Genomic DNA, 22,866 nt, shown 5'->3' on the forward strand with positions numbered 1-22,866 from the left:
TTTTTATAGTAAGTATAGACAGTTAAAAAAATCATATCCTAAAAACTAAATGTTGTATTGTAATGTTTTTTTATATCTATAATATAAAAATGAATCGCAAAATGTGTTGGTAAGCGCATAACTCAACAATGCCTGGACCAATTTGGCCAATATTTTTTTATTCTTTTTTTTTTTTTTTTTTTAATGTTCGTTGAAGTTCAAAGATGGTTTTTACGGCGAGAAAAATTCGAATAATTGCCGGAAAAACCCTGAAACCAGCCCTTTTCTTTTTCCCATACAAACGTTTTCTAAATAAAACGAGCACTCGTTTAAACAATGTAGGTATGTTCCTAACGTCAAAGAGTCAATTTGCACTTTATTACCTTTGTACAAAGTTCAATCATATCTATCAAAACAGTGTGCGTTGGAGCACAGATAAACAAAAACAAAATAAACCAAAATCGAATAGTTCAATTTGATCGGCTTTGCGATATTATTTCATTTGTTTTACTTTAAAATGCATCAGTTTTCAAGTCATTACATCAGTCAAACAAAACCAGCGTTACCAAAAGTATTTCATAAGTTTAAGTTTTTATTATTTCATTTCCCTATTTTAAATACGGCTTGAAGGATTTGACTCCAAGTCATATCAAATTTAAAAAAATTGAAACAACAACAAACTGTCAATGTCAGTGTTTTTTTTCTTGGATTTTGGGTTAACTACCCTAATCAGTTTGCTTTTGTCAACTTATACACGAAACAAATTCTTACCTATATAGTGTTTTGTGCAGTGTTTATTTACCTATGATCGCTAATTATTGCATGTGACAAAATAATCTATAATATAGATATGCCTCCTATTAGACGAATCAATTTAGGTAGAAGAACCCGAAATGCTACAAACCAAGCTAATTGCCGATCTAATCATGCACTGCAATGAAAATAAAAATTATTATGTTTCACATGATTAACAGTAAAGAGATTTACTTTTTTTATTTATATTTTTATTTATATGTTTTATTTAATTATATTTCTTATTCACAACACCCTATCACCAGGGTGACGGTTCTGTTCAGGAGAATTTTTTGCCCCGACTATAAAATATGTAGGAACAAAAAAATGTCACATTACAAATCATTTTGACAGGACTTTATTGCAATTTAATTTTGCAGTACGAAGTCTGCCGGGTCAGCTAGTATTCAATAAATATTCATGAAATGATAGCCAAAATATTATAGAAAACTAGGGTAATTTTAATGATGAACGATGTTGATGTTTTTGGACTTTTTTGTCGATGCATCAGCGATGTATCACTCTTCAAAACATTGATGCTAACATCAATGTTTCATGAACGATACATTGATGTTTTGAAAACATTGATGTATCGTTTGCATCCCAACTCCAAATGTAATATGATTTACGTTCTTCCATCATAATACAAAATTATTTATAATTAAGGATTATTTACAAACTTCTGACAATTTAAAAGTGAGTGGTTGTAAATCTTGACTCTAGCAAGCAGGACATTGCATCTAAATCTATGTTGTGTTTGTTTTATTACCTTATTCTTCTCTGTCTCTGCTACACTACTGTCATTTCTGCTGTCACTAGGAATTAGGAATACTTAATCAATTTATGTGTGCTTTAAGGCAGTTGACTATCGGTATGATTTTGCTGATAAACTACCGGTTCCTATCACCGGACAGTTCTTTGGTAATGTATTCTATTGGCTTCAAAATGTTTAGTATGTAATAGTTTAATATTCTGTATTTCTAAAGCCAAGGGAGTAAGTAGGTAGGTGGTGCTTTTGTGTTTAGCATCAACATCTGATGTACGCAGGGCCGGATTTAGAGGTGTGGAGGCCTCGGGGCAACAGAGAAGCGGAGGTCCCCTGGCCCCAAATTATTTTCCAAATAAAATGAACAATTTTTTTCCAGTCGAGTTTTCCAATAAATAATTTATTGTGAAATCAAGTAGATTCTCTTAGCATTAAAAAAAACATACATAAATATAATCGGAGACATGAATTATATGAAATTAAATTTTAGTGTTAATGAATATTTCTGTTAGTATTTAACAATAATAAAATCATGTATGTACAAAGTACTGTAGGTAAAGGTAAAACATAGAAAAAAGTACATCAAAAGAAAAGATGTTTACTAGTGTTTACTTGTTAGAATTTGAAAGATTTTTGTTTTCCGAAGTCTCTATTGTGGAAGCCCTCCGTTTGTGGGGACCCCGAGGCTTTCGCCCCGGTTGCCCTCCCCTAAATCCGGCCTTGGATGTACAATAGGAGACAGTTCAATGTACCTCTCAAGCATGTAATAAAAACAATTCCAATGGGCCTTTACATCTGATCTTGGATCAACTTAAGAGGGATCTCCGTTTGTTAGTTTTTTCCTCAATAAATCACTATGAGTGACACGTGACATTGTTGATCAATAATTTGAAATCACTGACAATCATTGTCAAATCAGCAATGTTTATTGTGTTTGTGAAACAAGGCAAATGCTTATTTTTACCTAGTAATTTTGTTAAACCTGCTACCGTATTGGCACCAACATCATATCAATATTTTGTATTTCATCAATATCAATATCGATACTTATTAAAATTGATACAACATAAGTTTCAGAAAAGTGTTTATTCATTATCAAAATTTAAGAAATATAAAAATAAAACTATTTGTTAAACAATAAATTTGTTCTATTGGTGTATTAGTTTAAAACCTATATTATCTAGTAAAGTAACGGTTTGATGTGTGGCTGTGACAGGTTGAATATTGAATTCAATATTTTATTGCGAGATTAGTGTTCAATACCTGCCAATACTTGCCAAAATGTACTAATATAAATATAAGTATAAGTATTGAGTACAAAAGTATCAGTATAGAAAAAAATTACTTTATACCAAAAAAAGTATCGATACTTTTTTTGATGTCGCAAATACTATTTGCTGCTACTGAATGATGGTCAGAACAATTATGTTTACCGAATCGAATTGGATAGTACATGGCTGGCATGTTTTCAGCTATTTCCAAAAAAATTCCTTTTTCTTTTTGGTCTGTTTTAAAATCCTAATATTTTATCCCAATTTTTTTTCTTTGTAAAGCTCCTGGGAACAACACAATAAAACAAATACACTTTTATCATTGAATAGAGGGCTTGAAGTAAAAGAAAGTACAAAATTCTTAAAAAGAAACTGCAATATTTATTCTCTATTACAATGCACTTCCGAAGACAGCGAAACATTCTAAAAATTACATAAGATATGCACATGAACTCAACACTGTAGTAAAACCTGACATTTAAAAAAACAAGCATTTAATACTAAAAAAAAAAAAGAAAAATTTACACTGTTGAGCTCTGAACATACTTAGATAAAAAAACTCAAAAGAAAACAAGCTATGAGAATAGTAAAAAAAAAAAAATCACAAAAAAATTTCAGTGAGTGCCACAGCCTAAAAACTATAGATATAAACATATTCTTATCTTCTGGCAATTAATGCAACATTGACGTATGATTTTCCAATTCAATTCCTAACATCACCCAATATTAATAATGATGACATGTTCATTTGTTTACAAATAGTACTCCAACACAAATGAGGTTTGTTTAAGTTATTAAGACTCTGTTCCACACAGTATGTTGATTATTTCATTTCCTTGTCATTAATACTACTTAAAAACTTTTCCTGTCAATTTATTTCTTTTGGATTTTATTTTGTCTCAAATGTTCTCAATGGGTATTTCCTTAATGCTATCTAATTCCTAGGGTCAGGGCCGCAACTAGAGTCTCTGGCACCCGGGGCATGAATGGATTCATGCGCCCCCCCCCCCCCCCTCTTTTTTTTGCACATATCAAACCAATAAAGCGGGGGGTCCGGGGGCCCTCCCACGGAAAAATGGCGCTATTTAAGCATTTTCCATACCTACATGTAACAGTTTCTGTGCTACTGTAACTTCCATGCATTAACCCACTATGTCCATAAAGTAGTCCGTATAATCACTAGACTTGTTCATTAAATACGTTGAGACGTATTGTAAATCAGATTAGACATTCCTGGCATGCAAGTTAAAAAAACTTTTTGCCAGTTACCAGTTGTAGTAGGAATTACAATGCAAGCGATTTCGGCGCCCCCACAGCTTTGCGCCTCGGGCATATGCCCCACATGCGCCCCCCCCCCCCCCCCCTAGTTGCGGCCCTGCCTAGGGTGAACTGGATAAAAACTTGAATAACACCGAAACGCATGCCAGTACAACATATAACACTGACATACAAGATAATAAACCATCCAAAAGCACAAAAAATTCAATTTAAATAATGAAATTAATAAGCATATTTTAAATCAATACTTAACTCAAGTCACAAAAACTTATCTTTTAATATATGTAATACAATGAATAATTAATTCAGCATTAAGTTTGTACTAAAGTGTCTGTAGTAAACAGATTGGGAAATAAATTTTACTTTTGATCTTGCAACTGTTATCAGTAGGGACGTAGGTATACATGGTGATTATGATTAGCGATAAAACCAAACAGCAAAAGCACTTCAATAAAACATACAACATGAAACGCAAGTTTAACACACCATTTAGCACAGAAATGTAATGAAAAATTTAACACAAATTACAAAAATTTAATCTTTTATCATGATAAGTTCATTAAATGTAATTTAATTACCATGAATTTTGTAGCGGAATATGACCTAAATTGATTGGGGAAAAAAATTAATACATTGTTTGATCTCACATTTCTTACATTAGTAACACATTTTTACATTATGGCACATGTTTCAAACACACAAAATATTGCATTTTTATTTTAATTTTCTGAGTAGTTCTGTTCTAGCCATTCTCATTATTAATGAATTTACTGTATAAAAGTATAAATGCATCACATGTCAATAAAATTAAGACCATTTTTTTAAAATAAGTATTAAGAAATATTTTTGTTTCATATTTGTTGAACTGTTTTTTTTTTTAATGATTAAAGACAATATATAAAAAGAAAGATATCTGTAACACAGAAATATCCTGTTTTAGAAATAAAATTGTTTCAAAAATTAAACCATAAAATTTCATTCCTAGTTATTAGTAACTAAATTTTACATTACGTACGATGTTGGTAAAGTTTTCAAACGCAGAAATATTAATACAATAACTTCTATTGTTTCAATTTGTTCTCTGTCTTGGGTATGATTCTTGTAGATTCTGTATCAGTTAAAATGACACCTTTTGGGTGAAATACATATCATGAAACATTTTACTCTCATATTCGTTAAAGATATGAATAAAATTATTTCATAAGGAATTAAAAACATTAACACTGAAATCTGTTCAGAAACAAAATTAGCCATAAAATCTTGTCTCTACTAACATCTCCCAAGAACCAAGAAAGGGATAATCTCTATGTTGTCTTTTGGCCTTTCACATCCCACAAATAACTTTTAGTAGCTATTGAGTGCACACACTAGCAATTGTAATGCTTTTAAGGTAAATCTTTTAGTTAATATAAATGACAAGAAAATGAAATACACCCACCCATCAAAGTGATGCCGTTCGATTTAAGCAGTTTTGAAGTAATCACGCCCATAAATTACGGCATGAATATAAGTAGCGCAGACACAGATTCAGAGTAGGTTTTTTTTTTTTTCATTTAAGAGAATATTTATTTCCGTTCCTGCACGATGGCAACAGCACTTGTGGAGAATTGTATACAATGCAACAAATTAATAATGTAACATATCAATAAAAAATATTTTGCTCTTTCCTCAATAGTTTTTAGCTTCCTTCATTGCTTATTTATCTTCGACAAAGGCAGGAGTGTTCAGCCAACGTTTACCTTACACCATCCCGTATATCAGCCGCTTCTCTGGAGAGTAGAGCTAGTTTACCTCACGCCTACTAGGATGCGCTGGTGGAAAAGCATTGCGCATGCACACACACACACACACACACATTTAGTACACAACTGAGTCGGGAATTACGTTAACAGGTTGCACTTCAAATGTATTTAAGACATATATTAGTATGTACTGTAAATTGATTTTAATGGGAGTAGTCTATTATTAAAATGTTTGTCCTCAAGCACACTTACATTGATTGGAAAACAAATAATTCTGATTTAACATACACACTTATAGGGAAAAAAAATATTTGATTAGTAATGTTTTGATTAATGCTCTTGATTTCCTGGGAACAAATTAGGCCGTTACTTCGAGGGGCGGGTGTAACCATCTCGGCATGTGAGACCGAGGACTTAAAACAAAAATGGCTTTGAGATACAGCACACATTTTAATTTTAATGGAATGTCAAACATCTGTAGCATTGAGCCTGAGAAATACAGATGGAGTGGAGTGGGTGCTAGCAAGTGAAGCCGATCAGATCTAATCACTGCCAGGCAACGATCGGATGATTTTCTCTTCCCCACATGGCCGTCGTAACATACACTTGATTCTTTCTTTTCTTTCTTATGGGGGGGGGGGGGGGGGACAAAAAAACAAATGGTTTTGCTACGACCACTGGCGGATACAGAGAAGGTGGGTGAAAGGGTGGGAGGGCGTAGTGTCATGGGCCCCCTTAACCCTGAATAATTTTCAGATTTTCTTCTATTTCCTTGTCATAGTTTACCAAACTTACTAAAGTGTTATTTTTACTGCAGTTTTATAGATAAGACTTTTTGAACCACAAAAAAAAAGTACTAAATATTTCAATTCTAAATGTACTAAAATTGTATTAGAATATTTATTTTGGCCCTGCCCTGGCCTTCATTCTGCTATGTCACAGTTATATCTCGGCTTTACCCCATCCACTCTCTATAATCTGGCTTTATATAAACTGATACTGATAAGAGATGTTGTAATGTCAACAACGCCAACTGTCTCTGCACAAAAAGCATTTTAATTCCTTTAGACCATTCTGTGGCAGTGTGTCCACAAAAATCTGTAAAAAAAAATTTACCTGACTTTCTGTGAGAAAAGAATTACTAATTTCCCTAACAAATCCTCAAAAATTATTTACCTACTCTGCAATTTTCTGAAATATAATTAAAAACAATCCAAAACTCCACCATCCCTACAGCTGTAACACGTAGTCAAAACAGAATCTCGCATTCAGCAATTTCACAGTGCGCGAGACCACGCACTAAAAACACCATCTGGAAAAAAAAAAAAAAATTGCGTTCACAGAGTCCGGGCGACAGGCACAACCGGAGCGTGACGTTTCTCCCTCAGATTGCTATCATCACCGAGGGAATTTCCAGTGACTTTTTTCCAGGGTTTTAAAAAGTGAAATTCCCTGGTGTTATCTGACCAACTGCAACAACTTCCCTGACACTTTCCAGGGCTTCAACGGACGAGGTAAAAAAGGAAAGTTTGGGGGGGTGGGGGAGGTGGGGACACCCGAGAAGGGGGGGCACCGAGGAATTTTCATGACACTTTTTCCAGGTTTTAAAAGTGAAATACCCTGATGTTATCTGACTAACTGCAACAACTTCCCTGACTTTCCAGGGCTTCAACGGACGAGGTATAAAAGGTTAGGATGGGGGGGGGGGGGGGGGCTGCTACTTGGCCGCCCGGAGCTCGCGCACACGATCCATGATCTGCTGGCGCCACTGCTCCTCCGGCACGGCGGCCGCCCAGCCTGGCACGGAGGACGGGGGCAGCGCGACGCGCGACATCGCCTCCCGCACGGCCTGGATCTTGTCCGCGCCCAGCTCGAAGTCCGCCCGCGTTGCCGCGCCGGACCACAGCTCCCGGAGCTCCGCGCCGGTCCCCGCGTCGAAGCTCGTCTGCCGGGAACACATCCGCACCCCTTAAACATCAACTACCAGGGACACGCGAGTGTTCGCTTCAACACCCCGCCTGCCCGGGCACACACACGGTACGAAGAGCTTTACAAGAAACAACATCATTTGAAAATGGCTCAAATTATACGAGCGGCGTATGTTTACAAAAGGCAATTAAGAATACGGTTGAACCTCACTTTTACATATTTCAAGGGACCAGGAAAAAAAATATGTAAAAACCGGGGAAAACGCAAAATGAGGGAAATGTTCAAATTATTTTTATCATCTCACTATATGGGAAACAATAAGAAAATATATACCACACTAAATAATATGTCGGAGACGGTTACGTTTTTATATATTAACTAGAACTTCACTATCTCACATAATTAAAATTATAAATATATCCAATATTGCCGTTCTTCATTATTGCCGAAAGTTAAACATGAAATTTGTTCTTGTGTAAGAGATGAGAATGTTGAATCATCTTGATATAGCCACTTGGTGCTGAAATTTTGTAACACAATTGATTTTTGAACTTTGTATTTGATTACATGTTAAAGTTTTATTAATTTCAGACTTTTTGAAAAATAATACTATAAAACGATAGCTACCACCATCAATATAATTGTTTACGTTGAGGAATAGATGTTAAATTGCCATTGCATTGTTTGGATAATCATTGCAGCCATTTGACTTTTCAGAATGTTTCTAATGTGTTAAAATGAACATCGCCGAATATGCACGAAGACGCCATACTTATAGGAAACTCGTACGTTGCTCAAAACGTATTTTAATAATGGAACAGTAATCCGCTCTTTTGCGTATTTAAAATGCGAGTTTTCACCTTTATTTTCATGCATAATACATTTAAGATTAAAAGGGAACGCTAAGAAAAGTACTTATTAATTTTCATGTTTATGTCACCATACGTTTGGTTCATGGCCATATGGTGTACAATAGCACTTGGCACAAAAAAAAAGTAAGTTGTTTACAATGGTGAACGAAGCTGTGGTGACCATACACTCATGTAGTAACGCTTAATAATTAAACTTCACACTATTCATTTTGAGAATTTATTGTTTTCTCTAAATTTTCCGATGGTTTGCCACAAAATACAGCACTAATTCTACGTAAACAGTGGGAAATGCTTTTGCACAAGGCAGGAAAATAATGCATTATTAGTATAGGGAAATTGACGGTGCATGTAAAAAAATATGTTGCGGCAATTCGTATATCGCGGGTACGTAAAAATGAGGTTCTACTGTACGCAGAAAGTGGAGACAAGTAGTTCGGTTAACATAATTTTGTTTTTAAACTGTATTTTTAGGGAGCCTAAAAAAAAAGGCTAAAACGTGTTACTAATCAAAGTAATTTTCGGACATGAAACGCCCGGTACAGATTCTTGATGCCACTCGAGTCACTCGTATCACACCTCGATCATTATTTCTCCACTGTAAAATGTTGCGGTTGCGCTAAAATTTTTAATAGTTGCCCTGTGCACTACGAGAAGACTGCGGGCCGAACAGCCTTGCGCTTAAGAGGCGACACAGCGCTAGAAGCACCAGCGAGCGTCACACTTATCAACACCGCCTCACTGACACAATTGCAACCCTGGCTAGGCGGGACCCTTAAAGACTACAACTGTGCATAACCTAACACAAAGTGACATTGCGAATAGTTACACAAAGTTTTAGCTTAAGTATTTGATTTCAAATAATTCTCTTTGCCTCTTTAACTACTCATTTTAACACACACCGGTTTCATGATGAATGTTACTTGTCTTCGAAAACCCTGAAATGAGGTAGCAGCTAAATATTTTTGTCATGCAAAACGGTACTTATTTCCCCATTTAGGTTTTAACGGGATCCATTCTATGACACAGGCGGTTTGATATATAGTGAATAGAAGTGCCCGATGTAAGAATTTTTTTGTAAGAAACCTTATCTTAACTTAAAATCTTATTCATTAGTAATATATGTTCCAGAACTTTTCCCTAGCAAGTTAGTTAGTACATTTTTTTTACAGCACGCATAGTCAAAGTTAACAAATAAAATTAAAAAAACTTTTCCGCATAAGTAGGGGGGAAGGTGTTTTTCACAAAAGTATAGCATTTAAATTTTATTTAAAGTTGTTATTAATAAAAGGGTTATTCATATAACAGAATTCTATTAAAAATTTGTAATCACACTTCTATTTAATAATTCAGTTCAGGGTAGGGTTTTAAAAACTTCTGAAGGAAAAAAATGCATGTAACTCGAAAATGACACATTTTTATTCAGAACCATCATTAGCTGGCTTATCAACTGTTTTCACCTTGGTGTTAAGTTCTATGATAAGGTCCATATTATTAAAAAAAAAATTAATTTAAGAAAATCTTTGTTTTGGCATCAAAAAAAAATGCAGGTGCAAAGACAAAACTAGGCACTACACATACTATACACAGCATCGTGTAACACTTGCAAAGTGCACATCCAAAACAAAAGCATATCATAAAAATTCATGCAATGTGTTTTTATGCAACTTGAATAAAACATTTATTAAGAAGTTTTGCAAGGTCCTATGGTAAAATTTTAGGACATTAAAGAGATCCTTCAACAATAAAAATAAAATTCAGGACTTTTTAAGATACAATACCGGGTTTTTAAACTAGGCAGGGAACACACTAACACTACAATGTAACACGCAAATCACTGTTGTGGCCTTCTTTGGATATAAATGTTTAACTTTAAATGTTTTCGGAACACGTCAATTCTAACGTGGAAGGCGGAAACACCAGCATAAACGCAAGAAGTTGAAAGTTTGCAGGTGCTTGCATTTCCATTTTTAGCATCTTGCATAGATTATTGACTGGTGTTTAAAAGTCGTTACTGAAATTTTTTTGTATTTTGTTGTTTTTTTTTTCACGATCTCGCATATTTTACATCAGGGTTGGCACGTTTAAAACAAAATGTTTAAAACAATATGTTCAAAATTGTTTAAAACAATGCACTCTGAATAAAACAAGTTTAAAACACAATGTTTAAAACATTCTGTTCTAAACATGTTTTTTATATGTATTTTAAAAAAAGTTTTATTTCTTACGAAAACGAAAACTGCTTATTGACATTTTCATCGCAAGCATCGCTGTCTCATTGTGTCACCAATTGTGATAAATATCCAGACTAGGATGGGATGTTTTGAAGTGAAACACATTCCTCACGTAAACATAAAATACCAGCACTGCTTGGGGTCAAACCAGTCATACCGTTTAGGGTGCCAGTTCCACTAAGTTCATCTAACCTAATTAAAATTTGTTTTTGTTAGTTAAGTGCACGGAAAACAGTTACAATTTTGGCAGCCTTCTCTGTTCCTAGCCGGTTCCTTACAGTACTATGCACAAACCCGAACGTGGAGAAAAGACGTTCAATACCAGCTGACGAAGCCACTGCACTGTGTAACTGATGTGCCAGGTGCAGTGTTGCATGATGAGTACTTTTCTCCAAAGCCATCCACCATACTAGAGGTTTAATCTCTTTTAGTGTTACAGGACTGAATAAGTATTATCTTTGAAAGATTTGTGCAATGGGAGTGCATGACTTGATGTAAGCTTTTGGACATACGCCATTGCTAAGCACAAGTATGTCTGTAGAAGAAAACTACAAAAAAACACAAATGACAAAAACACAAATAAAGCAAAAAATTGCTGTTGTCAGGATATAAACACCACATAATTTTCTACAACAGGAATTTGGTCACACCTGTGTTTTCGTACCATGTGCGTCTCTGCCTGAGGACGGAAGCAGATTGCAGTTCCCAAAACGTCGCTTGTTTCTGTTTTAGAAAACTGTCATGTTTGTTTCGTCTTTTCGTTTTGTCGTGTTTTTGTCTCATTTTGACTGTTGTGCTGAATTTTTTTGGGTTCAATATTTTTGTGCTGTCATAATTTGTGGTTTTTTTTTTTTTTTTTTTTAGTTCTTTTTGAAAAACTATTGTATTTGTTTCGTCTTTTCGTTTTGCTGTGTTTTTGTCTCGTTTCAACTGTTGTGCTGAATGTTTTGATTTCAGTATTTTTGTGCCGTCATCATTTGTGGGGGTTTTTTCGTTCTGTTAGTCCATTTTTCTTTGTTTCGCTGACCATATTCCTGTTGTGGAGTATTGTGTGGTGTTTATATCCTGACAACAGCAATTTTTTGCTTTATTTGCTTTTTGTCATTTGTGTTTTTTGTAGTTTTTTTCTACAGACATACTTGTGCTTAGCAATGGCGTATGTCCAAAAGCTTACATAAAGTCAGGACTGAATACGTACTCCTTGAAAGGTGAACTTTTTGCCTTGTACTTAATAATATCCGGAATGGCTACAGTCAGGGAAAACCGGGAAATGCCAGGGAATTCCATAATCAAAAATGTGTAGCAATATACCTTACACCTGATGGGACTTCTGCTGAAACCATATGTGCAAAACATATTGTGGTGGTTTTGATTAAAATTAATATTAAAAACAAAAAAAAAGTTTAAACTTAAAAAAACTCTTTAAAACATGACAAACTGTTTAAAACAAAAAAAAAACAGTTTAAAACAATAAAAAACATGTTTTTTGATTTTTTTAAAAAAAACTGTTTTTTCCCAACCCTGTTTTACATACACTGCCTAAAGGAGACGTGCGAACCACAAAGCTTAGCTGCCAATCCGCACCAAACATACCTTGGAGTGATTTGATGCAGATTCTGCACTGCTTGCAACAACACTGCTGCTCATATTGTCCTGCGTTACACTGCGAGATATCTGGAAAAGACAAACACACACAAGCCAGAATGAAAGCACATCACACCACAGCTATAAGCTTGGAGAAGTGTTGAAATACTATCCCAGATAAAAGTCAGATACCAAGTCCTTAAAGCCTATCAGACTACGTAGTCACCGCACTATCACTCGAGCAAAACTGTAAGGTCTTAAATTCAGCACGTTCGTGACCAAAGCCTTACTGGATTAGCGATTTTGCCAGGTCATCAATTTCTTACCTCCCTAACTAAAAGACTTGGTTCGCACCTTTTTATGTACGAGGACGCGTCAATAAGTAACGCACATGTCCAAAACAAAATCATACCATAAAAATTCACGCAACGCGTTTTCATGCAACTTGAATAAAAACATGTATTAAGAAGTTTTAAAACGGCCCTATGGTAAAATTTTAGGACATTAAAGAGATCTTTTAGCAATAAAAATAAAATTAAGGACTTTTTAAGACACAATGCCGGGTTTTTAAAACTATGCACAGAAATCACTAAAACTAGACTGTTTATACAGCATTAAAGAAAGACATCACCAACACTACCCTACAAAATAGGAAAATATTGAGTAAAAATGAAATCATTAACTAAAAAGGAATGTTAGAGGGCATCATCGACTGGGCAAAATGCTAACCAACACATTAGACTGCTGCGCGACAACGCTCGTTTGCATGTGTCTCGTCCAGTTCGTGAAAACTTGCGGGGTTGCGGTCGGAAAGTTTTGGAGCATACAGCCGGGACCTAGCAACCTCCGATTCTCATCTGCGTGGACCCGTGAAGAAGTATCCTCGGATGACGATAAGTTTGGCTGACGACGAGCTCAAACGGACCGTGTGAATGTGGCTTTTCTCGCAGCTGACGGAGTGCTGTGAGAACGGGATATTCAAACTGATACATCATTGGGAGAAATGCTTCAACATGAATAGAAGTTATGTGTGGGAATGTAATAAATGGATAATTCTTTTATTTCTGTTTCATAATGTCATTAATTGCTTTTTTTTCCGTTCTTTTTTTTTTACATTATGAGCGTTATTGATATTCCCTAATAAAAATAAAAATAAAGGATTTTTAAAGATACCCTTTATTTTAATGATTTCTGATATGCATAAATATCAATGAATTTATATTCAAGTTGACGTCAAACAAACACGATATGACCCATCAACAGCATATGCAAGTGTGTTACGTATTTATTATGCAAAGCCAGTTCCACGTTCCCTTAGATATGATCATAAATTAATATTGAGGCTGTTTAATTTGCTGCGTCAAGTGTATGTATGTCTTTCCTTTTTCGGTATTTAGAAAATTACGGACGGAGCAACGCCACGCATGTGGGATTTCAGAATGTACCCCTGTTGAGAAATATCTTTCATAAAATTTTTAAATACAAATAATTAAATAACTAAAAAAAAAGTATTATTGTAAAAAGGCCTAATGATTTATTTTAAGGTTTTTATTGGAAGGTTTATTTTATTTTTCCCTCGGCACGTTTTTGTGATCGACCCAACGGTCATGCAATTCAATGGTTGCATGCCTTCCAGCGATAGTTGTGCGCTGCAAGCCGCACCAATCTCGTGATATCTGCACCAGAGGCAGGACGCTCGTCGCACCTCGAGGACTTAAACTCTCTCATTACAGATCCATTCGTGTCCACTATTTATATAAGTATTTCATGAATAATTTTTCTCTCTCCTCTGGAGTACCTTGTTTGGTGAACTGCTTTACTTAAATATTTTTCTCGTCCAGTTTATGGACTTATGATTTCATCGACAATCGCCCCTTAGTCCAGATCACGCGGTGTCCTGGATCAATCACAAATGCATTTCGATGCAGTTCCATTGCACCTTTTTTTTTTCTCAAAATGGTCCCAAACACGTTGTGAGTTACATTATTAATGTACGAGAGATGCACGCGATGAAACCAAATATCTCGCCTGTCTACACGGTGCACCTTTTAGAACGACCGCGTGTTCGATGGCGCGCAGACGCTGAGGTGTGTGGGACGCTTAAAGAGAGCCCACAAATCTCGATCTTTCGTGAACCGAAAGCAGCATGCCCGACGCTGTGAGCAGGTCAGATCTTGTGGTCGGACGTGCCGGGGGCATTAGAGTCTTGCTCCCGCGCGGGCCTTGTCGCAGCCCTGTTAACTAGAGTCTCCGCCAGGTCCACACGCCCTTCCACATGGTGGCGCCCCCGAGGATAAGACTGGCGGCATTACCAGTGATATCCCCGACAAACCACTAAGACATCACATGACCCATGACCGCCTAAACATGGTTCTTTGTAATAATATACACCTCCCCCCTTCCCCTTATAACTGCAAACTCATAGTTAAAAATCTGTAAAATTATATTATTGTTGTTGTTATAAAAGTAAATTTATGGAAATCCTCTGCTTCATCACTGACAAGAAAAGTGCATGCAAAAAGAGGATTTCAGGAACTAACCAGCATTGTGAAACACTCACAAAGTGTGTTCGCAAAAACATTTCTTGCTGCCAGTGTCCAGAGTAAATTAATAAAAATAATCCAAAAAAATGTAAAAATAATAAAAATAATCCACAAAATGTAAAAAAAAATTTTTCCATGTAACTGCAATATCTATAAGTCTTCTCCAATAAAATCATAAAACAGTTACTACGTAGAAATAGAATCAATAACACTTGAATAATGTTTTAAAAAAAAAAAATTATTTTCACAAAAAAATAAATATCATTCTGCCTTTTTTTTGCTTTAAACTGCTACTTTCAAGATGTTCTTAAACGTAATTCCACATACATGTTATTAAATCTTCCTTAGAGAATAGTATAAAAATGGGTAGGGGAAACTTTAAAGTATTAACTGTTAAATAAATTTTTTTAAGATGAGCTGTACTTTATTAATGTTCCTCGTTGAAAATCATGTTAAAGGCAGGGGTTTATAATTATTTTTAAGTTTTTTTTTACTTTTACTTTTATTGGAGCATTACATAGTTCAATATTTTTAGTGGCAGGTGCAGAAACTACGTGTAATTGGCACCCAGAAATGTAGTTGAACTAATTTACGTATATTTACCTCGCTGGGCATTATTTTAAAACATTCTAAGTTAAATTTCGTGTTCAAGTTTTTTTGGTTCCTACCTCATGTTCCGGTTCAACCTCGGGAAAGAACTCGCATTCCGCATCCAGATATTCTTCACTGCCACTGCCGTCACTGCTGCTGTCTCCGCCGTCATCGATGATCTGCACAAACAGTGACACAGTTAGTGCTGCCCTCTACAATGTGGTGTACTTGCCAATTACTAGCGTCGCTTTCTCTAGCGACCTCATTCGCAAAACACATACCCCCCCAAAATAAATTTTTAGAAAATAGCACCGGTAAAGATGATTAATCAGGACTTGAAGTTCAGTCAACATCAGGGTATTAGAAACAAACGGTATCCGTAGCCAGTACCTATTTAACTTCACAGTAAGGGGGGGGGGGGGAGAAGAGAATTTTTTTTTATATCGTCTTCTGAAGATTTATAACAGTGCTTAAGCCGAGGCCACACAAAAAGCTGAGCTATGCCCACTGCGCCAGGCGGCCAGACTGATTGGTCAGTTCGCGATGTCGTAGGGACGGGTCCTGGGAGTTCGAGTGACGATTCCGACGATGATGATATTCTGGCTGGCTCTCACGGTTATGTGACCGTAAAAAAAAGGAAACGAGTTCATGAAGTTAACCTAGGAACAAAAAGAAACTTCAACATTTGACTAGGCAATTAGTGCTTGCGAGGATGAAATAAATAAAATTTATGGATCATTTCAGAATAGGCCTAAATACACCACAGTTTGTATACGATAGCATTCCCTCGAGATCAAATCCCAGGCATCGTTCCGCATATCCCGCCTTGCATATATTCTTCGATTCGTTCCATTAAAGTTTCTTGACTTTCAAGCCCACGGACCAACTATCTGGTTAGACCAACTTCGCCATATTTAATGTACAAAATTTGCAAAAAAAAAAAAATCTAATTACCACAAAATTCACGGACCACGACTGTAATTACGATCTGCGCATATCCGATAACTTTTTAGGGTCTCCAATGAATGATGTTGACAATAAACTTGTAATTTTCGTTTTTTTTTTTTTTGGTCCTGTTATAATGGACATAGGCTAATTTAGGCATTACCAAAAAAAAAAAATCTTGAAACTTAACCCGCTGAGATTTACCCCCCCCCCCCCCCCCCCCTTCTTGTCGATGGCCCTGCCCTCGCCATGCTAACCTTCCTGGTTCCGTTGCCACCGAGGGAGAAGGGAGGGGCACTCACGCTCGAGTGGAGATCCACGGCGCTCTGGGTGAGCAGGATGTAGCCGCCGTTCTCCTCCAGGGCCTCCTCTTCCTCCTCCTCGCTGTCCGAGTCCACCAGCACCGGGCCCTCGTCCGGCGGGGGAAGCTGGACGTCGTCTCCGCCGCCCGACGGCGCCTCCGGGGATCCCATCCCCAAGCCCCGGTCCCCCGAGCCCCTGGCGACACGAGGGGGGCCGGTTTCCCGGACACACCGCTCCTTGCCCCGCGTGTTTTCGTGTACAAGGAATAAAATTATAAAAATAAATTTATTTGCACAACGGACAGAAAATTATTTACAAGGCGAGGTCATAGCTGTTGTTGTAACACCCACAACTCTGTGCTTCTTTCATATTTAATTTCGGTGTCCGGATTTGTTCAGGTCTTTTTTCCTGGTGATTTTTGTGTTAATTGTACCTAGAGATAAATTATTACTGCTCCAAGACTAGATGAAATACCTACCTGCTTTTTGATGGAAACGGGTATATCTTATTTTCATAGGTAAATTAAAAATCCTTGAATGATATTTCTAGCCTCTCTCTCTCTCTCTCTCTGACTACACGACTGGCCCCTTGTCCTGACGAAGACTACTGTTGTTCATCCGAGGTGTCGTTTTCGGTGTCCGTAAGGTCTGATTTTGTCATATGTTTTGATTTGCCTGCGCACCTCTTTGTTTAAGAATCACAACGCCCTGTTAGCAGACAATTAAAAAAAAAATGGTCAGGAAGTTAAAAAAAAATTATATTTATATATGGAAAAGAGGCTTTTCTTCAGAATTTAAGTACTAACATTTTACGAATTGCAGTTGGTAACAAACAGCTACAAATAATTAACAATGTGGTGAATGTTTATAAAAATAAAACTGAGGTATATGGGTCAAGTTCACTGCACGATACAGCGCATTAGGCACAAATGAATTCTATTGGTCATGAAGAATGTGGCAACGGTGAAAGACTATTAAATAGCTTTGCGAAAAACGAATATTAATGGGGCTCGGTTCGAGGTCAAGGCTGGGATTCCGTCCCGCTGGAGAGCGCTCGAAGTCGCGTGTGGTCGAACATTCGTTATCACAAACATATCATGCAGGACGCCGCTTTTGTCTGATGTGGGGAAGGATGAACACAATAAGATACGCGGCGTTGCCATGCGTTATCTTGACATATGACGCTCGCACCTCGGGCTGTTGTTCTACGAGGTGTAAGTAAATAAGTAAGTACATTATTTATTATCTTCACTGGTCGCATGGTTACAATGAACATACAACAGCACAGAAAATGGCACATCCCAACTATCGCTGTTTTTTACTTGCTTAAACTTTTTACATAATACAGTACAAAACAGATTTATAAAAAGAAAACATCTTCACTAAAAATTTCCAGGAAAAATTTGAAAAAAAAAAAGTTCATAAATAAGTCAATTAACAGAAAGTACAATCCGTCAGTTGCATCAACTGCAAAAGAAACTAGAGACCCTAAAGACAAGAATAAAAAGGGGGTTGTCTGTAAAGTCGGTTTACGGACGATAATTTTACGTGATAACGTCATAAGAAAACATTGATGAAAAATTGCATACTTTTTAGTTTTCAAATATTATTTACAGTTTTTGCAAATTTAATTTAAATAATTTGTTTAAATATAAACACAAACAATTAGTTAAAAAGCCCCGCCTTAACCTGTTTGATATTATAGAAGATTTTCTCGCACGGTGGTTGGCCGGTTCTTTGCTCGCTCGGCTCAGGCAGAACATGACAATTTTTTGTGCGTGCAGCCGGTGTTCCATTGATTTATAAGACGTTATCACGTCAAAAATAATTGACATTGGTCGCCGTCTTGCTTTCAGAATTCATAAGTGCACAAAAATGAGATAGGCCAAAGTTCGGCTGACTATAAAATAAAGGAAAACAGAAAAGTAAGTATATTATTAATTATTTAAACATAATGAATGGGCTCTCGTGGGCGAAAGCCGGGTTCGTGCCTGACGCCTGTGTGTGGCTGAAGGCAGTTCTGTGGCTGCTTGCCGGGTGGTGAGCCCAGCAATGTGGGAAAGGGCAGTCTGGTACGATTACTAAAAAAAAATTTTAATATCAGTAAGTACCAAATTACACTCAAATAAAGAGAGTAGAACCCGAGGATAAATATCCACATATATAGTGATTCAAGAATTGAAAAAGAATCTATTGTGAAATCTCTAGTGAGAGTATAGTCAAATTAAAGTTATTTTCATAAAGGATAACACTTTTTTTTCTTCCGATGGTTTTGGTTTTGGCATACAATTTTCCGATGACCTCAAGCTTAAACCTTTTTTTTTTGTATTCAATAAATATTTTGATACATTAAGCGTCATCGATACTGTTGTAGTATCGGTACCTAGAAAACTCCCTGGTGTACTTACCTAAAACCAACCTGAGTGAATACTGTGATTGACAAGAGTACGTGAATAACCATTAAACTTACACTTTCAGGTATATGACCAAACATGTTTAGTTAAAAAATAATAATAATAATCTAACCATTCGAGGAAACAGATAAAAAATATGAGACCACACAATATATTTTTTTTTTTACCGACGTTACCTAGATGAAAAACAATTTGCCAGCGACGAAAAACAACTTGCTATCAGCTACCTCCTTGATGTCGGTTTGTTTTGATTTCACTACTTCATAACCAACGAGCATACAAGCATTCTGAGTATGAACCAACGAGCATACAATGAACCAAGTTCCTTGGCACAAAGTAAAATGGCTGCATAATAGGGTCAGCTGATATTGGTTAACAAAAACCTCTAATTTTTAGGCAAAAAATAATTATTAAAAATGTTTGAATAGCGATTCAAATAAATAAAGTGCTTAATGAATGTACACTTTTGTTTGTGTTTCCATTAAACAAATGTCGCTTATATTATTTTTATGATTCTAATTTTTATTTAATATCACATTATTACCAATAAGCCCCGACTCTTTGTACGTAATAAATATTTTAAAAGAGGTGACTTAGAACATTTTAAAAAAATGTGTGATTGAATAAATACAGCACTGTGTGACAAGAACTTACCTAGAGGAGATGCTGGTAATGTCCTTTGTTAACCTCGAAACCTGTGTGCAGGCTATACCACATGTCTGTTCTGTATTTATTTAATTACTCTTTCTGTTTATACGTGTTCCATGGATCCTCTTAAAAATAGTTAACTAGTATTTATACATTTTCGATATATTAGTCATAAGTTATTTTCTGTGGGCATAATTATGTATTTGAAATTTTATTCTATCAGTTGACTGATATCAAATTTATTGAAAACATTGAAATGCTTACCTCTAGTCGACTTTTAAGGCTTTTATTTTGGAATTTCAATTTTTTATTATTAAAAATCCTTCACTTGTTGGTAGTTGTTACATCAAGAGTGAAGAGTTCAATTTCAACACTGCTAGAACCAATAAGCCATGATACCTCAGAAATGGCTACAAAAACCTGTGATCCTAAAATTTATAATTTTACCAACATTGTCTATATTCATTATAATGTTCTTATATACTGAGTTATGTAACAGTCATTACGTAATCGTCAGTAATCACAACTAGCTTTTGGGTTTGTTTAAAATTTTCTTTCTGAAACAAACATGGCAACTTATTTCAAAGAAAACGTTTTAGGCTTTCTACATAAGAAATAGTTTCGTCTAGAAAACGTAGTGCATTATAATAATATAGGTATCAGGTAACGTTATTTATATACAAAACTAATTATTTACAAAAATTATACAATAGGGTTTTAATAAAATACATTTAACTTAACAGTGTTTTAGATAGCTTTAGTATAATATAATCTTTAAATCTTGTAGGGTGATGTGTATTTTCAAAACTTTTTTGCAAAATTGTTTACCGTTGGTTTCAAGAACTTTTATGTTGATCATATTTTTGCATTCATTGCTTAATGTATTCAATATAATATAACAGATAATTTTATAAATCTACGTGATTACATGTAGATTTGACGTCGTACCGACGCTACCCTTAAGCCGGTTTCACCCGATCAGTGGCAGGTTGCCCTTTCGGAGCGCATCCTCTCCAAACCCCGGACGAGTCAAGTGAGAGCTCCGCCACGGGACCTAATTCGATGCATAACTTATAAACATAATATAAGTACAATGATCAGTCCCGTTAATTTCAATCACCACCAACACTTTAATTACTTAGTTAATCAATGCGCATCAGTGTAATTACGTGTAAACAACAGTCGTCCACTGACTTATATTTTCAAACAGTTACTTGCTAGTTTGTCATATATCAAGCCCTCAGCAATTAGTTTCCAGATACTAATTTGTAATTAAGTACCTGGAACGATTTTTTTACTTAAACTTATAGTTGTAAGGTGATATAAGTGTCTTGGCGCGCGGCGCGGGGTGGTGGGGGTAGCCCGGAAGCTACCCCGCGCGGCGGCCATCTTCCGGCAGTCTTCTCCAAGCTCAGGCCCGGGGCGCAACTAACGTTCCGTGAGCGGCCATCATCTTTGAATTCAACGATCACTCATTCTGCCATGTGAGTAATTACCCCAAAACTTCCTTTTATTAGCTGCCCACGTGTCCCCGAGCCCTTTTTCCGCGGATCCGGGACTATCCCGACCGGCTTAAAGAGCATCGAGTGCAACTGCGCCACTGGCTCCACTTGCGGTACTGGCCGTCTCCAGTGAACTTTTTAATTAACATGTCGTGCAAATGCCTGCCGGTATCACGAGCGAATAATTTGTAACGCCAAGCTTCGTAACGCCATCACGCGACCCCCCATGGTAACATACGGCACTGGCCGCCTCCAGTGAACTTTTAACCCGCAAGACTGCCGCGGAGTTAGATCGTAGCGTAATAATTAATTAGTGTTTTCATTGGGTAACCCGGAACTTGTACCGTGTACCAACGTAACTTGTCATTCGTGAGTAACGACTAATAAAGTTACTCAGAAACGTCCCCGTGTGTAATTTCAGTGTTCTTGTAATCCCATCAGCCAGGCATGCAACCCCCTATATTGCTTAGGGCGTATCCAGCACCAACACAGTAAGTTCGTCGTCATCGTAAGCCGACTTATCTAGCGGACCACGCTGGGGCAGAAAGAACCCACGATTCATCTCATGGTCTAGTTCAGGCTAGCCTGGCGCCCACCGGACATTCAATCCACATACACGTCACTGCAACCCGCTAGATATTCCCCCTCAGCTCCCACAGAGAGACGGGCGGCGGCAAATGGCGCCCCTGCGTGGTGCGTGACAAGAAAAACGAAATCAGAAAAATTCGAAAAATTCGCAGGAAAAGTAGGAAATTACGACGGAGAACGACCATTTTTAGAAAGCGAAGGGCGAATAGTCGCGGGCGTGACGTGGAAGGCAGACAAAGGTTTTTCCACCCCCCACCCCCTCAAGATTCAACATTCCAGCAGGACGTGCGACGCGGGCGGGCGACGTCACACTACCCCCACTCCGCGGCGACCGTTTCGCTCTCTGCTTTGTGCGGTGTTCCGGGCATTCCTCCTGCCCACCGTTCGTTCTCGCTCTTCGCTTCACACAGCCGGCGCGGCAGCCCCTTCCACCGACGATTTGGATCGGCGCGCGCAGCTCCAGCTGCCACCATTATCGGCCTCTGTTATATGCGACAGTCCGGGCACCTAGCTCGCGACCCGGCGTAGCGCGCACGCGGACACGCAACAAAACAGGCACGTACAGTGCGTGTCATCACACGGCCACGCATACGAGACGAAAGTTACGTGTTAACACTAGACATCATGTCATACCAGGGCGGCGGATTACCGGCTAATATGGATTTATTAACCGGACCGGAACCCGCCTGGGTACAATTCCTAAGTGGAAAGGGGAAAACGGAACCCACGACACAAGTTAACAACGGACTCACCGCGCCCGGAGCGACGGCTGTTTGCCCAGCGGCAAATCACGCCGAACACGTGCCCCAGTTACAAGACACCACGCGGTACATACCTGACTGGGCCACGGTGACCACACTCGCACGACCGAGCACTGGCCAGGCGATGT

At 37.2% G+C, this 22,866-nt stretch overlaps 1 protein-coding gene across 3 annotated transcripts; it reads right to left on the reverse strand.

The window, feature by feature from the left end:
* Window positions 1-3,166: 3,166 nt before the first annotated feature.
* LOC134541465 (uncharacterized) lies at window positions 3,167-20,256 on the reverse strand. Of its 3 annotated transcripts, none has more exons than XM_063384943.1 (5): window positions 20,152-20,256; window positions 16,826-17,021; window positions 15,656-15,757; window positions 12,454-12,534; window positions 3,167-7,773 (listed from the first exon to the last, which is right to left on the reverse strand). In XM_063384943.1, the coding sequence occupies exons 2-5, from the start codon at window positions 16,994-16,996 to the stop codon at window positions 7,546-7,548; spliced, it is 582 nt and encodes a 193-aa protein (XP_063241013.1). In that variant the 5' UTR covers window positions 16,997-17,021; window positions 20,152-20,256; the 3' UTR covers window positions 3,167-7,545. The 3 variants fall into 3 exon arrangements, with proteins under 3 accessions (XP_063241013.1, XP_063241012.1, XP_063241011.1); XM_063384942.1 differs by lacking the exon at window positions 20,152-20,256 and adding an exon at window positions 19,416-19,587; XM_063384941.1 differs by lacking the exon at window positions 20,152-20,256 and adding an exon at window positions 19,234-19,434.
* Between the last annotated feature and the right edge of the window lie 2,610 nt (window positions 20,257-22,866).

Source organism: Bacillus rossius, chromosome 18 (genome assembly GCF_032445375.1).
Source record: "Bacillus rossius redtenbacheri isolate Brsri chromosome 18, Brsri_v3, whole genome shotgun sequence".
NCBI classification, from domain to species: Eukaryota; Metazoa; Arthropoda; class Insecta; order Phasmatodea; family Bacillidae; genus Bacillus; species Bacillus rossius.